We start from the raw sequence: 20,534 nt of genomic DNA on the forward strand, positions 1-20,534 counted from the left end.
AAACAGACATTATTTTGTTTATAGAGTATATTTCCAGCATAAACCACCTAAGCTACGAATACGAAGGTGGCTTGTTCCTTTATGGGGATCAGAATCCATAAAATCAACTACAAAAATTACTAACTCCATGGTATTTTTCTTCGATCGGTATCCTAAAGCCTGAACTATGATAATCGTCGTTAAATCACTAGCGACCTGTGCCTGCGTTCAACGCACTTACAACTATTTGTTTAATGGAAAAGGTAACAAAGAATCTATAAAATGGCATTTGGAAAATCGATCTAACTTTATTTATTTTATATAAGCCTAAATGACGGAGCAGTAAGTTCATAATCCAATCTTCAAAGTTAAAAAACAAATCAAATCTATTCCCTCTCTCATACATCAAAAGAAAGAGAATTAAACGCAGCAAGTAAAATAACAGGGAAAGGGATAGCGTCTATTATATTCGGAAATTCATTATATTTAACTAGGCTACATAAACTTTGAAGTAAAATTAGATTGCAAGAACTATTGAACTTGTGATGGAAAAAGAATCCAACCACATAAACATAACACATGAACAATGGTTTGACTTAATCAGAAAGCCGGTTTATTTTTTTGTTCATCAACTCTAAGAAGCTGTTCGTAACGTATCAAATGTAGCAAATGTTTTTAGAGTCATGAAATTGTCAACAAGATATTGACTATGTTTACAGTTGTTAATAATCTTATCACATAATACTAATTGCCTTTTCAACTCTTCTTACATAATTTCCTGACAGCTTAGCTTACTATCTCTTATAGAGTATTTATAGCCTACTTAGATAAGCAAAAGTAAAAAATAATTTTTTTACGCGCGCCTGCAGAAAATAAAGAACACCATTACCAACAGTCTACTTGTATTACCGAATGACTTCTTGGAATACAGATTTTTAATATTACGCCTGTAAAGATTTGTCATGTCGGATAAAGTAGCTGTATCAGGATAGGCATCCTTGGTCCGTGCGTTTTGTTTACAAACATTCTAGTTGCCGCGTATCCCCCAGCCAGTTCACTGATGTTTTAGCTAGGGGGTGGAGAGCGCTCTTCCCAGCAGGTAGAGTTTTAGCTAGTGGAAGGGAATAGTATTTACTGAAGCAAGTCAAGGCCCTATCCTATACAGTTATACAGCCTATCCTGATACAGATATTTTATCCGAACCTTACTCATCAGTAACCTCCGGAAGCTACTAATTGAATCGTGGTGATGGTTTCGTTTAATCAGAAGCCGAAGTCACTGCAATAACCGATACACTAACGACATTTTTACTAACAAATTAGAGAAGTTTAATATATTTCCGCTAGTCCTGTAAAGCTACAAAGTTAAATAGATATTTTCACTAGAAGGTTTTATACTAAAATACTGAAATAAAGTCTAAATTGGCATTTAAAATTACAGGGAACCTGTCGTTACTCCATCATATAAACCAAGCTATTGGCACAATCCAGGAAGCGAACCGTTGTCCCCTCTCACGGTGGGACAACTAGTGGACATCGCTGCCGACAAATGGGGAGATAGAGCGTCACTTATATCCCTGTACCAGGGACATCGCTTCACCTTCGCTGAAGTGCGAGAAAAGGTAATACAGTAGCTTATCCGGCCATTCCTTGCACAGGGGAGTGCCAGATTAACGAGAGTGCCGGATTACTGAAAGTGCTTAAAAATGTCATTAAATTTAATGTTATAAGCTGATAGGTTGTAGAAAAAGTAGACATGTTAAGCCGGTTCAGAAGCAGCAGTTTACTTGACGTTTTACTTGCACATGCAAAAAGTTGCAAAAAGGAGTATTCAATTCAGTGTTAGTCTTCGTTTAGTTCTAAAAATCACTCAGTTTTACTGTCCACTCGCTCCTTACTTGCAACTTTTTGCATGTGCAAGTAAAACATCAAGTAAACTGTTGCGTCTGGATCGAACTTAAGTCAAACATTTCACCAAACATTTCTGAGCATGTAAAATGCCAATCATTAGTCATATGAGGTATAACCAGGAAGTTACGTGAGTCCGAGATTAACTTCGGTTCCCGCCTTGTTAGTCTTCTCTGTTTATATCTCAGGCGAATGTACAGCGCCTTCCTGACCCTAGGCTAGGAAGTGCAAATACCTACTCTTTGTGTAATTGAGGATAGTTTTTGCAAAACTTTCTAACTGAAAAAAACTAAATTTTACAGGAGACACAAAAAACTGAATGGAGACAAGTAGGTTATAGGTGCAACCATCAAACTTTGGCACACTACAATGAAGAGAAATAATTAAATTTTACTAAGATAATTTTAACATCTTGTAGAGGCCTCCTTTACGTTAACGAATCCAGAAAAATCTCAATTTTGCAAATGTACAATTAGCAAGTTTTGCAAAAACGGTCCTCAATTACTCTAAATTGTATCAATTTGGAAATCCCGGGAGAAAAATTGGCACAAAAGAATACTTTATAATAGCTTATTTAACGATACTGTATCAACTGCGAGTTAATCTAGCGACGGTGGAATTGATTATAGCAAGATTACATCGAGGATTCGCCAAGAGATTACCTGACTTTTACCTTACAGTAGAGGGAAACTTCTCAAAAAGCCAAAGCTGATGATCAACTTAAGAAGAAACAAAGTCATAAAGAAAAGCCTAGCAAGAAATGTAATAGGCCTATTGATATAGGCTTGGAATTTTATGTTAACATCCTTAATATTGATGTTAATCATTTCCAAAATGTAACTTTACACATTTCAAAAATAAACTCTCTGATTTTAGGCAGATCAGCTGGCCGCCGGACTTGTACAACTGGGGCTTCAGAAGGGGGACCGAGTGGCAATTTGGGGACCTAATTCCTCTCAATGGTTCATTTCTAGAATAGCAGCAGCAAGAGCAGGTTTAATTGCGGTAAGTAAATACATTCAATTCTTTATAATTATTGTACAAAGTCCCTTGCCACAGAATTGACAATATTCACTTAATAACAATTTTATAAATTACCATTTATTTTACTTTCATTCATTGTTTATTCTTTGGATTCCTACTGTCCAACCAAAATGGATCAGGCACTGGTGCTACATGTCCACTCTTCTCGTTTTATAAACCTTTAGATTTAGGTTATTGAGCTACAAATTTTGGAAAAGTTGAAGCCTCTATTGGACACTTCAAAATTTGCTGTATCGAATCTCTTTATTTTCAACAAGCTGTTATATTCAGTGATTCTAGAATAGCTGTTACTGCTATAACAACTAATGTCACCTAAAAGTAAAAAAATAACTGGTTTTAGAAAATTATACACCATCTGATGAAGTTCAACAAAAGGATATTTTCTCGATGAGTACCTGCACACTGTGGAGTATCTGGTAATGAAGCTGCTGACCGTCTTGCTAAGAAGGGAAGTAAAATCTTACAAAACCCCATGTCAACTTACCAGTTTAAACAGTTAAAAGTTTAATCAGCTCAAAATATCAAGATATAATATCATACCATTTCCACGAAATTTCTAATGATAAAATGTGGGGATGTTTTAATGTAGAACAAAATATAATTTCTGAATATTTAAGGAAAAGTGCAGTTGTATCCTTTCGATTATTCACAGAGCATGACTGTTTGTCAAAACACCTGAACAAAATTGGAATTATTTCTTCACCACTTTGTCCATTGTGCTGTCTTCAGGAATAAATGTATCAAAAGCATCCTCAACGATGTCGAACTCTTTCCTCTAAACTCACTGTGTGTGAGAAATAATGGATAGCAAGAAATTTAATGGTTCTGTTGCCCAAGAACTCAGCATTAGCTAACAACAACATCGTTTATTCTTATATTTGCACTGTAGACGAACAATTCTCTGTTTTTCTGGCAAAAGGGCTTAAGTCACTCAGAAATTTTCAAAGATTTAAACAACTGCTGTAAATACGAAAAGTGACATATTTCGGCTATTTCATGATTTTCTTTATTGTTGTCGTCACTGGTTTTTAGTATCTCTTTTAGGAAACGAGGATAAGGAAGGAAATCTTATATCACAAAAAGTAATGACTTAAGCCCTTTTGCCGTCCACCGGAAAATTATCGTGATAAGTACACTATGTCCATTTTTTTTTTTACGAAATTGAGGTGTTGGCATATTTTCATTTTATTTTTCAACGGTACGGAGTACTATCTCTAAGCGTAGGCCTAATAATAAGCGATGTAGCCAGTCGGAAAGGGCATTATGTGTCAACATGGTATCGAAAAGAGAGCATTTCATTTTGCTGTCCTGTAAAATTAAATATTTCTGACATTGTGGCCTTTAACCACCGCGTACAGAATTTATATCTACTGTACTTCACAGAGACTGGAAGTGTGAGTCCTTTGTTTTCCTTTATATTTTCCCAGTGTTGTTTCAAGCAATAAATTGGCGTCTTGCTGAGGACATTATTGAGTCGTACTGCTTCTGAAAATCAATTTCCTGATACAAGTGAGATCAAATGAGCCAATTCGTAGATGATTATTATCAGTCATCTCCTGTGTAGAATTTATTTAGGATTAAATGCTTAAGTTATTTTGTAAGTTATACATTGATCTTTTCCAAATTTCAGGTACTGATCGATCCCTCTTACCAGCCACCACAGCTAGCATACAGTCTCAATAAGGTAGAGACCAAAGCCCTGATATGTCCCGGAGACTCGTTCTACCAGAGAGTGCAAGCGATAGTGCCGGAACTAGGCAGCTGCCCGGAGTCTGGAGTGGAGCTAATGTGTGCCAAGATTCCTTCTCTGAAAACTCTCATTACCACAAGCGATAAGCAATACCGGTGAGTAGAACTTTTTGGAATATATGAAGGAACTCATTATTTGTGTATGCTGCTTAGAAAATGATCCGAGTAAAATAACGTTTTATTTATAGTTATATTCGATTGATCGATCGATGGATCGATGTTCATTATTTATTTATTTATTCATTCATTCATTCATTCATTCATTCATTCATTCATTCATTCATTCATTCATTCATTCATTCATTCATTCATTCATTCATTCATTCATTCATTCATTTATTTACAATAGTACGCATAGAATTATACACCTGTGCTAATAGGCCTATTATTACTGTATTAATTAATTTTATTAATCCACAACCAATTATTTACAATTCTGTTCCATATAGACTGTATTTTATTATAGTATATGTTATCCTGCGATGGCTAAGTGGTCAGACCTTCAGCCTGTCTCGCAAGTGGTCCAAATTCGATTCCTGGTCAGGCCTGGGATTTTTCATTGACTATTACACTTTTACTACGTCATACTAATTTTGACCAATAAAACGGTACGAAAGGACGTGTTTCAACCAATCATGGCTGTCTATCGCTACAATTTTATCACTTTCTTACCATTTGTTTGTTTTTATCACTTCCTTGGCATTTGTTTTTATCACTTCCCTAGCATTTGTTTCTTTGTTTGCCAACATTTAAAACTGCAGTTCTTTACGGTACTATGAAACATGCTTTGCGAACATCATTTGTTTACCGCATAGCTAGTCAATTGAAAATGGCGGCTCCGTTCAAACGTTTTAGTGAAGCTAATATTAGTGAAATAGAATTTTAGTAAGTCAATTAATATTTTATTGTATTAGAGTACTTTATTTCTTCTAATATTTATATACTTTCTCCTAATCGTGTAATAGTCAATTAAATCCAACTCGAATTTTGATTTTCTCTAGATAAATCATAACATCTAGTGAGATTACTGTTGAAAAATCCATAATGACATTTGTGGAGGACAAGGTCGCACTTGGGAGTTTTTCTCGGGTACTCTCGTTTCTCCATATTAGGCAACTGCATCATTCCATCATCATTCTATAGCAGTGGTTGCCAAACACCACGAAATTGTGACGTAATAGAAATGCAACCCGCACACCACTATCGCAGGGAGAGGGTAGGAGTGGGTATCTCCTCAGATAATGCAGTGAATAACAGTGCAGAGTCGGACTGTGACCAAAAAACGAAAGGAATATAATATTCTTCTACTTTTTAATTATACACACTTTTTTCTATGTTAATTTTTTATCCTCCTATTCATTATTTTTGTATTATTAATAAAATAAAATAAATTTATTTTCTTATTTACCACAGAAAGAACGTGTACTTTACATCAACAGATATTTGAAATTAGAAAAACGTACCAGGCTGGTCACGAAGTTGTAAATTACATTACAGACTTAAAGAAAAACGTCGAAGTATTTTACTACGATTAAGACATAGAAGTCGATACTTTTTATTGTTCGTTTATCAATAAAATATTCAAGTTACAGGTAAGGGCGTGGTAGTCTTCATAACAAGAAAAATAATGACAACGTACATTGTTCTTTTATACTTCATTTAAAATTTTACAACAAATTAATTATCTCATATTTTTGCCATCTGCACAAAAGAAATATTTTTCCTCCCATGCTACTTAAAATAAAGTTTTATTATTATTTGTTTTCGAAAAGACATCGAAACATATTATCCTACACACTTGTAACATTACATGCGTACGTCCGCTGCTGATAAATGTATTTACTTATATCGAAGTGATGGCTGTAAACAGAGGGTAGAGGTAGGATGCCATGGTTACGCTTGAGTGGAGGCAGGGGCATGTGTCGCGACACAGCTTTTGGCGATCACTGTTCTATAGCATTCCCCGAACGCCGGCTAGCGACGCATGGAGGAGAACGAGTGGGGTTGCCTGCTCGAAACCTAGATACGTAGCGAAATTTAGTGTAGTCAGCCAGTGTTGGTTTGGGAATGCGCCTAGCATGAGGATTAGCGCAATAAATCTTGAAAGATAGCAGTGCTGGGTCGTAATGTTCCACAAAATTCCATTCTATATTAAATATTAATTTTTTCCAAGTGTTTCATTTGACTTCAGCAATTAGTTTCCTACACGTAGGCCTATATAAACCCTGACGTAACGAGTTAACAGAGTAAGCGACTTCTCTGTCCTTAACTATCTGTCCTGATAATGGAACCTGTATGTAGTTCCGAAATGTCAAGTTGCGGTACACGGTGGAATATCCAAAGATCTAATTCTGAATGAAAGAATTGTGAGAAAATCCGAAGTTGTAGCAGAAACCTTACTTCCACACCCGTTTCTTCTATCAGAGGTCTCAGGGAGTCTGCATAGATTAGAGGATTTGAGTCGCCTAGAATCTAACTGCAATTTATCCAAAAATCTGATTTGTCAGCAAAGACGAAAAACTAGTGCAGTTAAACACCAAACGGTGATTTTACTACTAACGTTAAGGCAGATAAATTCCAATTTGACTCCAAACGAGCAGTTTATCATATTCCCTGCAAAATTCAGTACCGTAGTTTCCCCTAACTATGGTCCACATTTGTCACATTTTTCTTGGTATATTCAATACTATTCATCCAGATTAAGTGAAATTTTGGCTTCGGGCTCTTGTAAGTATATATTAAATAAATATTGACAAATGTGTTTGAAATTATTTAATTACAAGTGTTGAAAAAATAATAAACATTGGTACATAGTTGTATTCTGAGTTGCCCAACTATTATCCACTCATATATTCATGCTTGAAAACATGAATGGACTATAGCTGGATCTGTAATTATTCGTAAATCAATACATTGAGTTTCTAATTTAAGAGTAGAAACATAATCTAGCACAAAAATATTGAAAATAAATGAAAAGTGCATGGATTCTTTTTATTAGTACACATTGCATAAACACACAATAGAAAAGTGAAATCTGAAAGTCATTTTCCTGCAATAATGAACAACTACACTGACCGGCAAAAATACCGGGCCACCTAAAGTTTCTCAACTTTTTTTTATGAGGTGAGAATCAGAAAACCCATTATGAAATGAAGAAAACATTGCTTCCCAGAAAAAAAACTCTTTTTTATTATCACTTGCGCTACTATTTTCGACGCCAAACAATGGATATAATTAAAAGGTGTAAAATCTTACAAATTGTTTCAATTTTCTTCCAATGTTCAACTGATTTTGTGGCCACCCAGATGTTACTAATAGCGGATATTGCCTCCCCTCAATAATTGCCGCTTCTTACTATACATGAAACAACAGCTCCATTGTTCTTCACTTCCAAAACTTTCCATGGCCACAATTCCTCCTCATAAGTAACTACCATATAACTATGTGCTTTTAGCATTATTTCAACAGATTTCGTTTTCTTTTCCACATCTGACTCACTGTCTGTAAATATGGAGAGTACATCGGAAACATCATAATCTGTATCCAATTCAATTTCATCGCTCTCATAATCACTTACAGGGACGGTTGTGATCCTTCTACCCTGAAGTTTTCGTTTTACCGGACCATCATTCGTGCTAGTACCATTGATGCTGGAACAGCCTGTTTCTTTATTTACTGGACTATAATGTTAAATGGTGTTTTAGAATATACTGAGATACCGTATTTGCAGAAGTAAATAATCAAATTGTTCACATTTCATTAAAACAAATATTTCAAAATGAAATACAACTATGGTCCAAGAAAAATTGTGGTACATAGTTGAGGACTGACTTGTAGCCTTGAGGTTAAACATTTTTCACGCAGAGTACTTAACCTCTGCCAGTCTAATTATTACGTGAAAGTAAACACTATATAGCCAGGTTTAATTGTACAAAGAATCATATATCTATAACTTACCAGTTCTACAGAGGAGAGCTTAATAAAACAGACAATCACAAACTGAATAATTTCGTGTCTTCACACATTCAATAGAACGATGCACACTGACCTTGTTAAGCATCCATATCATTGCCACGTGTAATGGTAGATAGAAGCATCTATGGGGAACATAATTCCATCACAGTGGCGCCTTAAATGGCAAACACCGAACTCTTCGGGGACTAAGTAGTACATAATGCGTTTTGGACCATAGTTGGGTGCCTGGACCATAGTTATGGGAAATTACGGTACTGAAACATCCTTAATCTCATATTTCACAATTTGGAGAAAGTGTAATTTGATTCTAGGCGACGCGTTTAGTCTATTGAGCAACGGCTGAATCACAAATCTTTATCGACAGTAATGACATCCCAAAAGAAGAATTACATCTTACTGGTGAATCAGTTGTGATTATACATTCATCATTTTACTAACATACCAGTGTATGACATATTTTTCAACAGAGGAGCTTACCGGTACGAAGATGTAATAACATCAGCTCGGCCTGAGACAGTGAGACAAGTCAAAGATCTACAGACAGAGATTCAACCGGACGAAGGAACCAGCATACAGTTTTCATCAGTAAGTGAATTCAGTGACACACACATAATAGACCTATTAGCATTGTTCATAATGCTCTCCAGTAAATTCTATCCTAACATTCCAGTTTTAATTTTAAAAATATACAATAATATACCAGTATAACGAAATCCTAGAGACCTCTGAAATTTCTTCGTTATAGCTAGTGGAACTTCGTTACATCTAAATACGTTATTTTTTCTAAATAAAAAGCAGGCTTGTTCATTTACCTTTATTTACGCCGTACATTTCAAATATTCTGTATATATATATATATATATATATATATATATATATATATATATATATATATCTGGATATATCCTTAAAGAAAATAAAAACCTTAACTTGCATTACATTTGAAAAGAAACAGTTTAAATAAAGGCATAGGAAACGTATATAATAATACAACTTTTATGAAGCACTTTGTAGGAAAACAGGTACCATATTGCTTGGGAAGCCATGATGTATGAGCTGTAATAGAAGGCGGTAATTGGTAGAAAGAAGCTAAATGGAGAGAACATGGGAACTGCACGAAAAAACTAATACAAAATTCAGAGACATCTGCACCATAGTAGACATACTAGGCCTACATTATCTAGATATTTAATTACCACGTGACCACTATACAATTGCAATATAATTATAGGCCTAATATAAACTTGCTAACAAATTGTACACTACAGTTGAAATATTTTTCGTTAAAGAGAAATAGATTTTTCGACAAGAGAACGTAAATGACCTATGCCAGAATATTACATCAAATGTGAGGCTATTTGCAGATGACTGCATTATCTATAGAAAGATTAGAAATAATTCGGATGTAGATGCTATTCAAACAGACTTGAATAAAATTTATAACTGGGCGTTAATGCATAGGATGAAAATAAATGGTTCTAAAAGTAAATCTATAACATTTTGTAAAACCAGAGAGGAAACTAGTCTTAATTGCGAATTCAGTGGTGTTGTAATTCCGAAAGTACAATGTTGTAAATACCTAGGAGTGTATTTAAACTCCAAACTTTCTTGGGGAGAGCATGTTGATAATGTTACGGGTAAAGCATGGAGGGCACTTCACTTTATTATGAGAATCTTGAGAAAGGGTAGCCCCAAATCGAAGGAAATAGCATATCTAACGTTAGTGCGACCGTTAATGGAATACAGAACTACATGTTGGGATCCCTATAGAATATATCAGATAAATTCCTTAGAAAGAATCCAGTATAGGGCAGCTAAATTTGTTAAAGGTAAAAGAGAAGATGGAAACGATACGATAAAAGAACTTAAATGGGAAACTTTGGAAAACAGACGTAGGAAAACTAGAATAACATCATTGTATAGAGCACATCTAGGTCAGAAAGCATGGGTAGACATAACGGCTCGGTTAGAAAAGCCAACGTACTATGGTAGGAACGATCATGATTTTAAAATCAAATGTAGGAAACAGAAAACGGATGTAGGTAAATTCTCATTTTTAAATAGAACTATAAATGATTGGAATGACCTACCTGCAGCGGTCTTTGAGGGCTGTCCTTCCTTAAGGAGTTTCAAGAATAATTTAAAAAGTTGTGTATCAAGTGCAAATTAAAATTAAGGTGACATTTAACATTTAATTTTTTAAGGTGGCATGTATTTATTTGGCCTGACGAGTTACTTCCTTGGTTTGAATTGTAAATTATTTAAAAATAGCGTGTAAGAGGGCCTTAGACTAGAAATGTTTAGTTTAAATGTAGTTCTGTTTATAAGTACAGTATGCATAAGGGTGTAATTATTTGGCTTATTTGAACTTTTGTATCAGTGAAGCGAGGTGAGTCAGTGGAGTTATGGTTTTACAGTGTAGTGAATAGTTCCGATCAGTGATAATTTATAGCGTCAATGAAATGTGTTCTATAGTGTCAGTGAAATGTGTTATAGTGTGTCAGTGAAATATGTGCTAAAGTGTCAGTGAAATGTGTCATAGTGCCACTACAGTGAGTGAGATGAGAATAAAGTGAAAGACTATTGAAACTTATGTAGGGCCTATACATAATTATGTAGGTTGTAATGTAAAATTAGGTATTTTATTTATGTTTTATTATTATTGTGTTAAATTATATTGTGTATTCTTATTGAATTGTGTATTCTTATTGTATTGTGTATAAAATTGTATTGTGTATTGTATAATTGTATTGTGTATTGTAAATTTATTGTGTATTGCTTATCTTTTTTTTGTGTATTGTTTATATTGTGTATACCACTGCCACCGGGTGCTTGCCCACTTGCAGTGTAAATAAATACATAGAACGAAATTTTTATTTCGTTATATTGTTTTCTTTTTATTCGTAAAAACGGAATCGTTAGATCGAAATATTTTAGCATTAAATTATATGGAAAAAGGCAGCGGACTGAAAATAATTTCATAATGCTGAATATTTCGTTATACCGGTACTGGCGTCCGTTATTATGATATTTTACTGTATTTACCGTACGCTAGGCATACAAATATCACACTTTTAATTTTAAAACCGTAAAAAGGTACATTTTCATCCTCAGTATTCTCTGAAACTCTCCAAATAATATCAAAGCTGCCATTTTAGAATTACTTTTTTTATATTCTCGTCAATTTTATTCACAATGTCTGCCTCTTTTTCATGCGGTTATTCCTTGTCTTTCCTACTTTATTTATCCCTTTTTCCATTTTATTTTCTTAATTCTTTTACAGTTTTTCTTTTTCTTTTCCTTTTTTGATCTTACTTTCTTTTCTCTTTTTTCTCTTTTTCTCTTTTTCTCTTCTTCTTTTCTTTCAAATCTTCCTTCCTTTCTTTTCTTACTTCATAGCTATTCATTCTCTTTTATATTATGTCTATCGAACCACATTTTTCGTTCTTTCTTTCTTTAATGTTTTTTTTTCTTTCCTTATTTTTTCTCTCTTTCTTTTCCCTCTTTCTTTTTTCTTCCTCTCTTTTCGCTTTTTTTTACTTGTAACTTTATCTATACCTGGCTATTTATTTTATTCACTTACCTAATTACTGTATTACAGCAGAAACCTATTAAGTGTCGCTAGGACTTAGTGCCTGGCAAAAATGGCATATATTACATAAATTATTACTTTCAACATTTCTTTAACATTTTGTCCTATATCTAGCCCCCATTCGTCATTTTTAAAGGTCTGGCGACCATTTTTAAAATCCTATATGCAGCTCTTTTAAACCTAGCACACCCACTAAAAATTGTGTTTTCTCAAAACTACGTTTTTCAGCAATAAAAAGCTCCTATTGGCTTCCATTTCTTCCAATTTACATGAAACTTGCAAGAATATTCAGAATTACTCCAGTACACAAAGTTGTACATGGCATCAGCTCTTTACTGAAAATTTTCATGATATGAATTAAAGAAATTAAATAAAATTAAAAAAAAATATATATATATATATATATGATTGATATAAAAATGTTTATGCTCGACCATGCCGAAATGTAGTAATTTTACACCTGGTAGTAGCCCTTTAATGCACCTCATTAAAGTACACCTATTCATTATAATTCAGTTGTTCAGCCAATGAGAAATCACCTTTGTACCATTATAAAACCGCAAGTATCGATTATTCTCGAATATGCAATCGAAAGACAATTAGCGAAAAGTCACGGAGCCTGGAAATCCAATTCTGTGACAGAAGGTTATGTTCTGTTTCTATAATAATTAGCGTTAATTGTAAATAATATTCAAATAAATACAATTCGTCATCTCGTTTTTCTAAATAAATTTCCAGGTTATATCAAGACTAATCTTCATGTTATTCTCTAGATTATATCAAGGTCAATGACATTCGTGCCTCGAAAAAAATCAATACTTTCGCGCCTGCGCACATCTCACAATTCAGGTCAGTTCCGCTCCTCACTTAGATAACCATAACATGAATACTTATGAATAATTTCAAGTTAGAAATATGGTCGAGCATAAAAAGTCGTATGAAACTTGCCTATAATGGTAATTAAGACGCTCGTATGAAAATTATGAAACTCGCTTGCGCTCGTTTCATAAACAAACATACTTGCGTCTTAATTACTACCATTATAGGCTCGTTGCATAATGTACTATTATCTCATTAACCAATTCTCAAATTTAAAAATCTATGCGCAGTTTTCTTAATCATGAGATGCAATAACAATTGGACGGAGTTTCGCAATAATAGACCAAGCGCCAAAATCCTGTTTCGAGATATTGGCCATTGAAATAAATGTGTTTATTTTATAAAACATTTTATGCAAGAAGTATTATAACATTCATACTAACAGTTTTATATTTCTTATATTATGTTATCCACCCAATAATAACAAAAATTTGAGATAATTTAAATAATTAAAGTTAAAGAGCTTTAAAGAAAAGCATATGTTTTGAAAGCACAAATAATATAAAAAAGCTAACCTATTTTTAATAAGAGACCAGTAGTTGAATTAATATTTCAAAGCAAAATAAATTAATTTTATGCAATAAACGAATTTTTGTTTATAAATAGCAGCAAAATTCAGATATCGCATTCTTGATTTTTTTTCGAGTTAAATTAGCCTGCCATCAACAGTTTTGTCTAAATATCTATTTTTTTTTTATTTCTCGGTTGGTCTATTATTGCGAAACTATGTCCAATTCTGAAGCCGAAGTGAAAATTAATATCTAAGGAATGAATGCATGAAACTGATGAAATTTGGTACTGTTATTTAAATGTACAGACACAACAAACAAACCGAATTTGAAACTAATTGATCAAAAACTTTAGAAGTTTCAAAACTCAGTCCCAGTGTCCCTTAGTTGAGAGTTAAAATAAATGTTTCCTGCCGACACCTATCTGTGTATTAAAAAATTTCTTAAATTAAGATAGTGCTTTATATGATGTATTTATCGTGACTTACACTGAAATGGATAATATGACTGTCTCCAGGGGACCACGGGATTCCCGAAAGCGGCGCTTATGTCGCACATTAACCAAGTGAACAATGCTTATTACATAGGCAAACGGATACGAGAAGAAGAAGAAAGTGTAAGTATGAAACATAATCAAATTATCAAACAAAATATATAACCTATGTTTATTAAAATTTGACTTGGATACAAAATGTCTCACATTGCGCATTCTTTACAATCTCAATAGCCTATAACAGTTTTTCCTGATCACTTTACATGTCTAATAGAGACGTTGTCGGGAAGGAAGACGACGGGAACAATAATAATATTAGTAATAGTAATAATGATGATGATAATAATAATAATAATAATAATAATAATAATAATAATAATAATAATAATAATAATACGCAAAACGCTTTCATCGTAACCGCGTAAAATAAGCCGCAATTTCACCGTTACATTTTCTGAATCGAATATCGTATTACAGTTCTACTTTGGTATACTGTGTTTCATAATCAATGTTTAAAACCTCTTTTCTAAGCTCATAATACCTACATTATGTATTTTTCTTTAAGGAGCATTCTATCAAAATTATAATTTGTTTGCAAAACACCTTGTTCCTCCGTCTTATTCTGCGAGGACGAAGCCCTTCCAACAGCTCAGCCTGTATCCACTACGCTATTACATATCGCGATGAGCTTTGACTCATTTTGGTTCAGGTTTTCAGAAATATAACGTCATTTGTATTAGTAACATAAAACACACGTAATTTATTTATATAAGTACGTACAAAAGTAACTACTCAAGTCGTATTATTAGTTCAATTTAATCACCCCCAATTAATGAACCGGGTTGACCAAGTTCAGCGCGAATTAATATTCTTAGTGATGTTCCTACCATACCTGATCAGGCACCAAAAATGAAATATAAAGTTCCAATATGCTTATGATTTGTTGAAAATATTCATAGTTGCAAGGTTAGTAGAATAGCTGAGATTATATAGGTGGTAGATTGTAAGTAAAATGAGTTTTTTTCTTTAAAAACTGTAAAATAAATGTAATTAACAGAATTGATAATAATCGAAATAATTATTTTTAATGTCAAATTACTAACAAAACGCTACGTATAAAATTATAAATTTCTAACACTTACCAAAACTGCATGATGAAGGACAGCAAGTATTGTAGCTTGTAAGCGAAGAAAATTAACCCAGTACCCAGCTTACGCAGTGACTAAGGCATTAAATTTTAAATTTCATGTATGAGACAAACAAATATCAAGTCACCAATAACTTGCACGCACGCACACACACACACACACACACAAATAGAAACATTGTAATTTAGTGTCAAGAATTTGTGTTGATCTCGTTAGCTCTGTTAAAAAGAAATATTTCTGTAACAGATATAACCACAATATTTATACCAAAAAATATAATCTACACCAGAGCCGGCAAGGAGTACTCCCCGCTTTGGCTACACAGAACTGGAGCGTGCCCGCACGGAACACAGCAGAGTACAGCTCATGCATTTTGTCAAGACGCTCCCCCACTCTTCCTACAGAGCTGCGCACGAGATCGGATGAGTCTACTTACGAATTATAGGGAAATGGGTTAGTTTTTGGCTTGAACTCGGTAGACACACGTCCGACCTTCCTTCTACTTCTACCCCTCTACAGAAAAGTTGTTCCCGTACTGCACATCGCGAGTGTCTTGACAAAATGCATGAGCTGTACCTCACAAGTTTTCATGTCCCTCGGCGACATTGAAGTCTTTAGCGTTACAATGAACAACCATGTAGTACATACTTGCAACTAGTTCGAAAAAACTGTTAACTATATATTGAAAATGCACTGTGATGGCCTGAGTTTATTTCGTGGGGAGAGACGGAAGAATACTGTACCTCCGATCACGAACCGGATTGTACTCTACCGCACAGGTAAACAAAACTCACCGCGCCACCTCACTCCATCTATACCCTTTGCACTGTTAACTTCACTTCATTGTTAAGTTGTCTCGGATCCTAGGCCATTTTATTGCCAATTGACAAGTTTCCTAACTTACGTAATTTCGAAGATAAGATACTGGCAATCTTTGGATCCATATAATATTAATGCCTGCGAACAATATTTTTTCTAAACTGAATTTGAAAAAAAAATCACTGCGGATGCACGTCTATCATCTCGTAACTGTTTTACGTTTATGTATTAATAGTATTCATCCTAATACAGACAGACTCGTCCTAACCAAACAGTGTAGGCCATCTAGAGCACATAAGTGATTCATCATTTTAATAAGTTCAAAGCCATAGTGACCATATGAATGCCTGCATTACGTATTTGACTTGATTTGAAATGCCTAATTTAATTGCATGACACATTAATTTCGCACACTCCTAACAGAAGAGAAGACAAGTTCATGTAGTTAACCGTTGATGGCAACGCAATCAGCTACTCTCGATATATTGTGGAAGGAGTGAACTCGATCATCTGTGCTTCCCTACCCTTATTCCCATGCCTGAACTAGTCAATACTAAGGCTACAAATAACAAAATACTTAATGCTTGAAATTGTTCACAAACAAAAGACATATGATAAACGATGTTATTATTAATTTCACAGGAAAGTACACTGGTTCTACCGGTGCTGTTCTGTCACACGTCAGGCTCTGTTGGCGGAATACTGTCAAACTTAAAGTTTGGTGTCACCATTGTACTTCCTGCACCAACTTTTGACATAAAGAAGACCCTGGATGCCATCATCGAATTCGGGTAATTTGAGGACATTAGAATAAATAATATTAATTTTAGGAGGAAAGACTATTGAAATACAATTGTAATAGGTAATATCACAAGAGATCTTCATCATGTCGATCAATTAACGTAACCCTAGTTGTTACTGAAATAAGCAAAGAAAACACTTAAAAGGCCAGAAATTGGGGATCTAATAGATGGGGTAAACACATGTACAGTACGATTATTTAGTCCTGACATTCGCCGGAGATGTGCGCGTGGGACAGGCGAGTCCATTTAGTTACGCCAAGGGGTGTTTGGTTTATTCACTCGCTTCCCTTTACCGACCGCTCGCCCTATCTCTAGTCCGGAACTCTCCCCACTCCTCCGATTACTTCCCCTCTTTCGCGTCGCTGAGCTGTCAGGACTAAATAATCGGTCTGTAAGTGTCAAAATATAATGTATCCTTTAGGAGGATTGCAACAGCCTGCTGCCGCTAAGGAGTTATGCTGTGTTGCAGATTTCTTCAGCGTTCTCCCGCTATAAAGTAAGATGCACGTAGACGTTGAGTATTAAAGAAATGGCAACGGATATTTTTTTTCCGAATAGGTGTCCACTAAAACGTTCTAAGTTAAAAAAATGAAATAATACATTAACACATAAAAATGGCCGAGTTAGCTCTGTGGCAGAGCATCTGCCTCCAGACTAACCGGCTCGGGTTCAATTCCCGGCGAGGTCATAGGTTTTCGAGTAAACATTTCTATCTCTGGATTAGAAGAGGTAGCGGTGCACAACTTCTAATCACTAGATTGTGCACCAATATATTAGGTTAAATCCCAAATTTCTCTGCAGTACATATGAAAAGAAGGCATATGTCAGTGTTGATAATGATTCGTCCTTCGGACGGAAACGTTAAGCCTTACGGCTCCCTTGGTGCTATTCGAAGTAGTAGGCAACGTGTCGGCATCGGGTTCCCCCTTCTCCCTTCCACAGCTCATCATCATCACCCCATTCATACAGTACATTTATACCGACACTTGCACATACACTCATCCTAGTACACGACATAACTCTTCACAGATACATATCATGTATAGCATAGCCCGCTGAAGTGGTGTGCAATTTTAGAAATGGATCACAGTTCTGCCATCCACCCGCAATATGCGAAACCCGAATCACGGACACACACACACACACACATACACGCACACTGAAAAAAGTACACACGATTCTAGACTAACTATAAATGTGATTTTATTATTTTCAGAGCGGATATGACGTTCGCGACCCCGTCCCTGTTCGTCGATATGTTAGAATTAGTACAGAAACACAACATGAAGTTCACGACCCTGGATATTGTGGGTTATGGAGGCGCACCCTGTTCACAGCAGCTGGCAATGGATATGAAGAGAGTATTGAACATCACACGATTAACTGTAAGTCTCCTTACAGCAAAAGAAGGCTGTTCAATTATACCTTCACAAAGACAAACATAATACTGAATGGAATTATTATTTTGATAGACGAATGATGCAGAATTGCAGAAAAGATACGAGACCAGCTCCTTGCCTTTGAACTGTGCTGGCTGTCATAACCTGATGAACTTGCACCGTATTCCCTTTTTGTTGTTCCCTATTTACCGCAGGAAGTGTAGGCTACTACCAGAGACGTTGTACAGGGACATCATTTTATTTTTACTAACATTTCTAATATTAACCTGGCTATACCTTTGGATCAACGGTTGATACCCCCTTCCACGACTGGAGTTCGATGATACTGGCATAAAATACAAACAAATCACTTTACTAGGTATAGGAGGGAAGAAAAGTAGTTCATCCATTTACGTAAACTAGGAAATATCACTCTTTTGTGTTTGATAATTTTCAATTAGGTTTTCGTTCAATCAAAATACAGTACAGTATTAACAATAAGTGTTTTTACTCACGAACTGAGCTGTCCATGCGGACGTATTCATTATGCAGTGTATATTATACTGTCTACAACACATTAGCGTACACTATAGAGAATAAAGTTAAATTGAAAAATAATCATAATAAGAATATTTAAACACATTTTCAAAATGGTGGCCGTTCATTTCGATACAGGCTTCAGTTCGAATGTGTGTAATTCCAATTACCAGTTTCGTCCTTCGTACTAGTAACTCATGTTGAAATAATTCTATACCTACTGTAAATTCAATCTTCACTTCTGCCCTATCCGAAAAGATAAAATTACTCAAGACATGCTATCTACTGTCCGTCTCAAGTGGTTATGTCGCAGGATCGCAGAAAGGGGGGAAATCACGTGACAGTTAATTATTTAACGAGGCCCTTTTATTTAAGTTATTTTAAACAGTTGTATAATATTACTTAGACGTCCAATTCCTAACAGAAATTAATGTTCTCAGAGAAGAGCTAAGACAGCCCAGCCACTAGCTTTTACAGAGAGGCGAATAGAAGCAGGTGGGGAAAACCGGAATGCGAAGTAGGCAAATGGACGACAGTATCTGTGCGAAAATGATGCAATATTGAAAACTCTTTCGTCACTGGAAAACGCGAACATATTTTTGGAACGTACTGTTTACTGTGACCGTAAGGCTACTATGGCTGTATGTGCGGTCTTGGATCTGTATGGAGGGCGGTTGAACTTCATTACTAGAAGGGGTGGGAGTGAAGTACATTCAAAGACTGAGGTACAATAAAAATTGAAGTAAAAATAAAATGATGTCCCTGTAGTTATTGTACTACGAACCTAATTTGAACTTTTGTTTTGCAGCCTCTATACGGAATGACAGAGACAGGTATTAACTTCTTTGGTCGGCATGAAGATACTCTCGAACAAATGACATCAAAAGTGGGCTATGTCATGCCCCAGACAGAGGTAAGCTGTAGCTCCATTGACAAGACATCATAAATCTAATATCGTCCCACTCAAACAGTTAAAGTGGCAATCCTTTCACATTCAAGCTTATACCGCTCTTACTCGCCGCGTCAATTTGTGTAAATCAAGATTGCAATAGACAGACTATCTCTTAATGCTGTGTTTTCAGTTCAGAAAGTATTTCTAGTTTGAAAAAGTACGAAATCCGTGTTACATTAGTATTTATAATTTGCATACTTATTGCTTTATCTGATTTTTATTTAAATAGTTCATTTATTCAGTTTACTTAAACCAGGGCTGGGCACATTACGTGATTATGAGAAATGAGCGCTGTGTGCTTTAAAGAGCGGTTATTCCGAGTGCTGTGACGTATGCACACTGTACGTCATTCAGTGTCGGTGCAGTGGTGACTCTGCAGTATGATTGCGAACTTTGAAGACGGAGCTTCCGCTCATACACTAAAGCGGCCAGCTACTCCCAATGCTTGTAATGTATCATGGGAGGAGGAGTTCTTTTTCGTAGAGAGCAGTGGATTAGCAAAGTGTTTAATTTGTCATAAAACACTCCAACTGATTAAGAAGTTCAATATCCAACGGCATTATTCTTTACAACGTGCTACTGAATATAACAAATATGTTGGTAATGAACGCCATAAATTAATACAACTAAAAAAAAAATGTTTCTCAGGTGCATTAGAGTATCTGTTTGATATTTATATTGCATTATAAGTTATTATAGGCCTACATTTAGTAATACCGTAATTTCACACAACTATGGTCCTAAGCCATAACTATGGTCCAAACACACG

At 35.0% G+C, this 20,534-nt stretch overlaps 1 protein-coding gene across 1 annotated transcript in view; it reads left to right on the top strand.

Annotated features, from left to right (window-relative positions):
• The window catches only part of LOC138696682 (uncharacterized), a 105,047-nt gene that overhangs the window by 69,590 nt on the left and 14,923 nt on the right, over positions 1-20,534 (top strand). The window contains exons 14-21 of the mRNA XM_069821967.1: positions 1,420-1,600; positions 2,763-2,891; positions 4,561-4,775; positions 9,122-9,239; positions 14,152-14,250; positions 16,737-16,885; positions 18,114-18,282; positions 19,622-19,726. Coding sequence (XP_069678068.1) covers positions 1,420-1,600; positions 2,763-2,891; positions 4,561-4,775; positions 9,122-9,239; positions 14,152-14,250; positions 16,737-16,885; positions 18,114-18,282; positions 19,622-19,726 — 1,165 coding nt within the window. The remainder of the gene's footprint in view (positions 1-1,419; positions 1,601-2,762; positions 2,892-4,560; positions 4,776-9,121; positions 9,240-14,151; positions 14,251-16,736; positions 16,886-18,113; positions 18,283-19,621; positions 19,727-20,534) is intronic.

The sequence above is a fragment of the Periplaneta americana genome, chromosome 3, assembly GCF_040183065.1.
Source record: "Periplaneta americana isolate PAMFEO1 chromosome 3, P.americana_PAMFEO1_priV1, whole genome shotgun sequence".
NCBI classification, from domain to species: Eukaryota; Metazoa; Arthropoda; class Insecta; order Blattodea; family Blattidae; genus Periplaneta; species Periplaneta americana.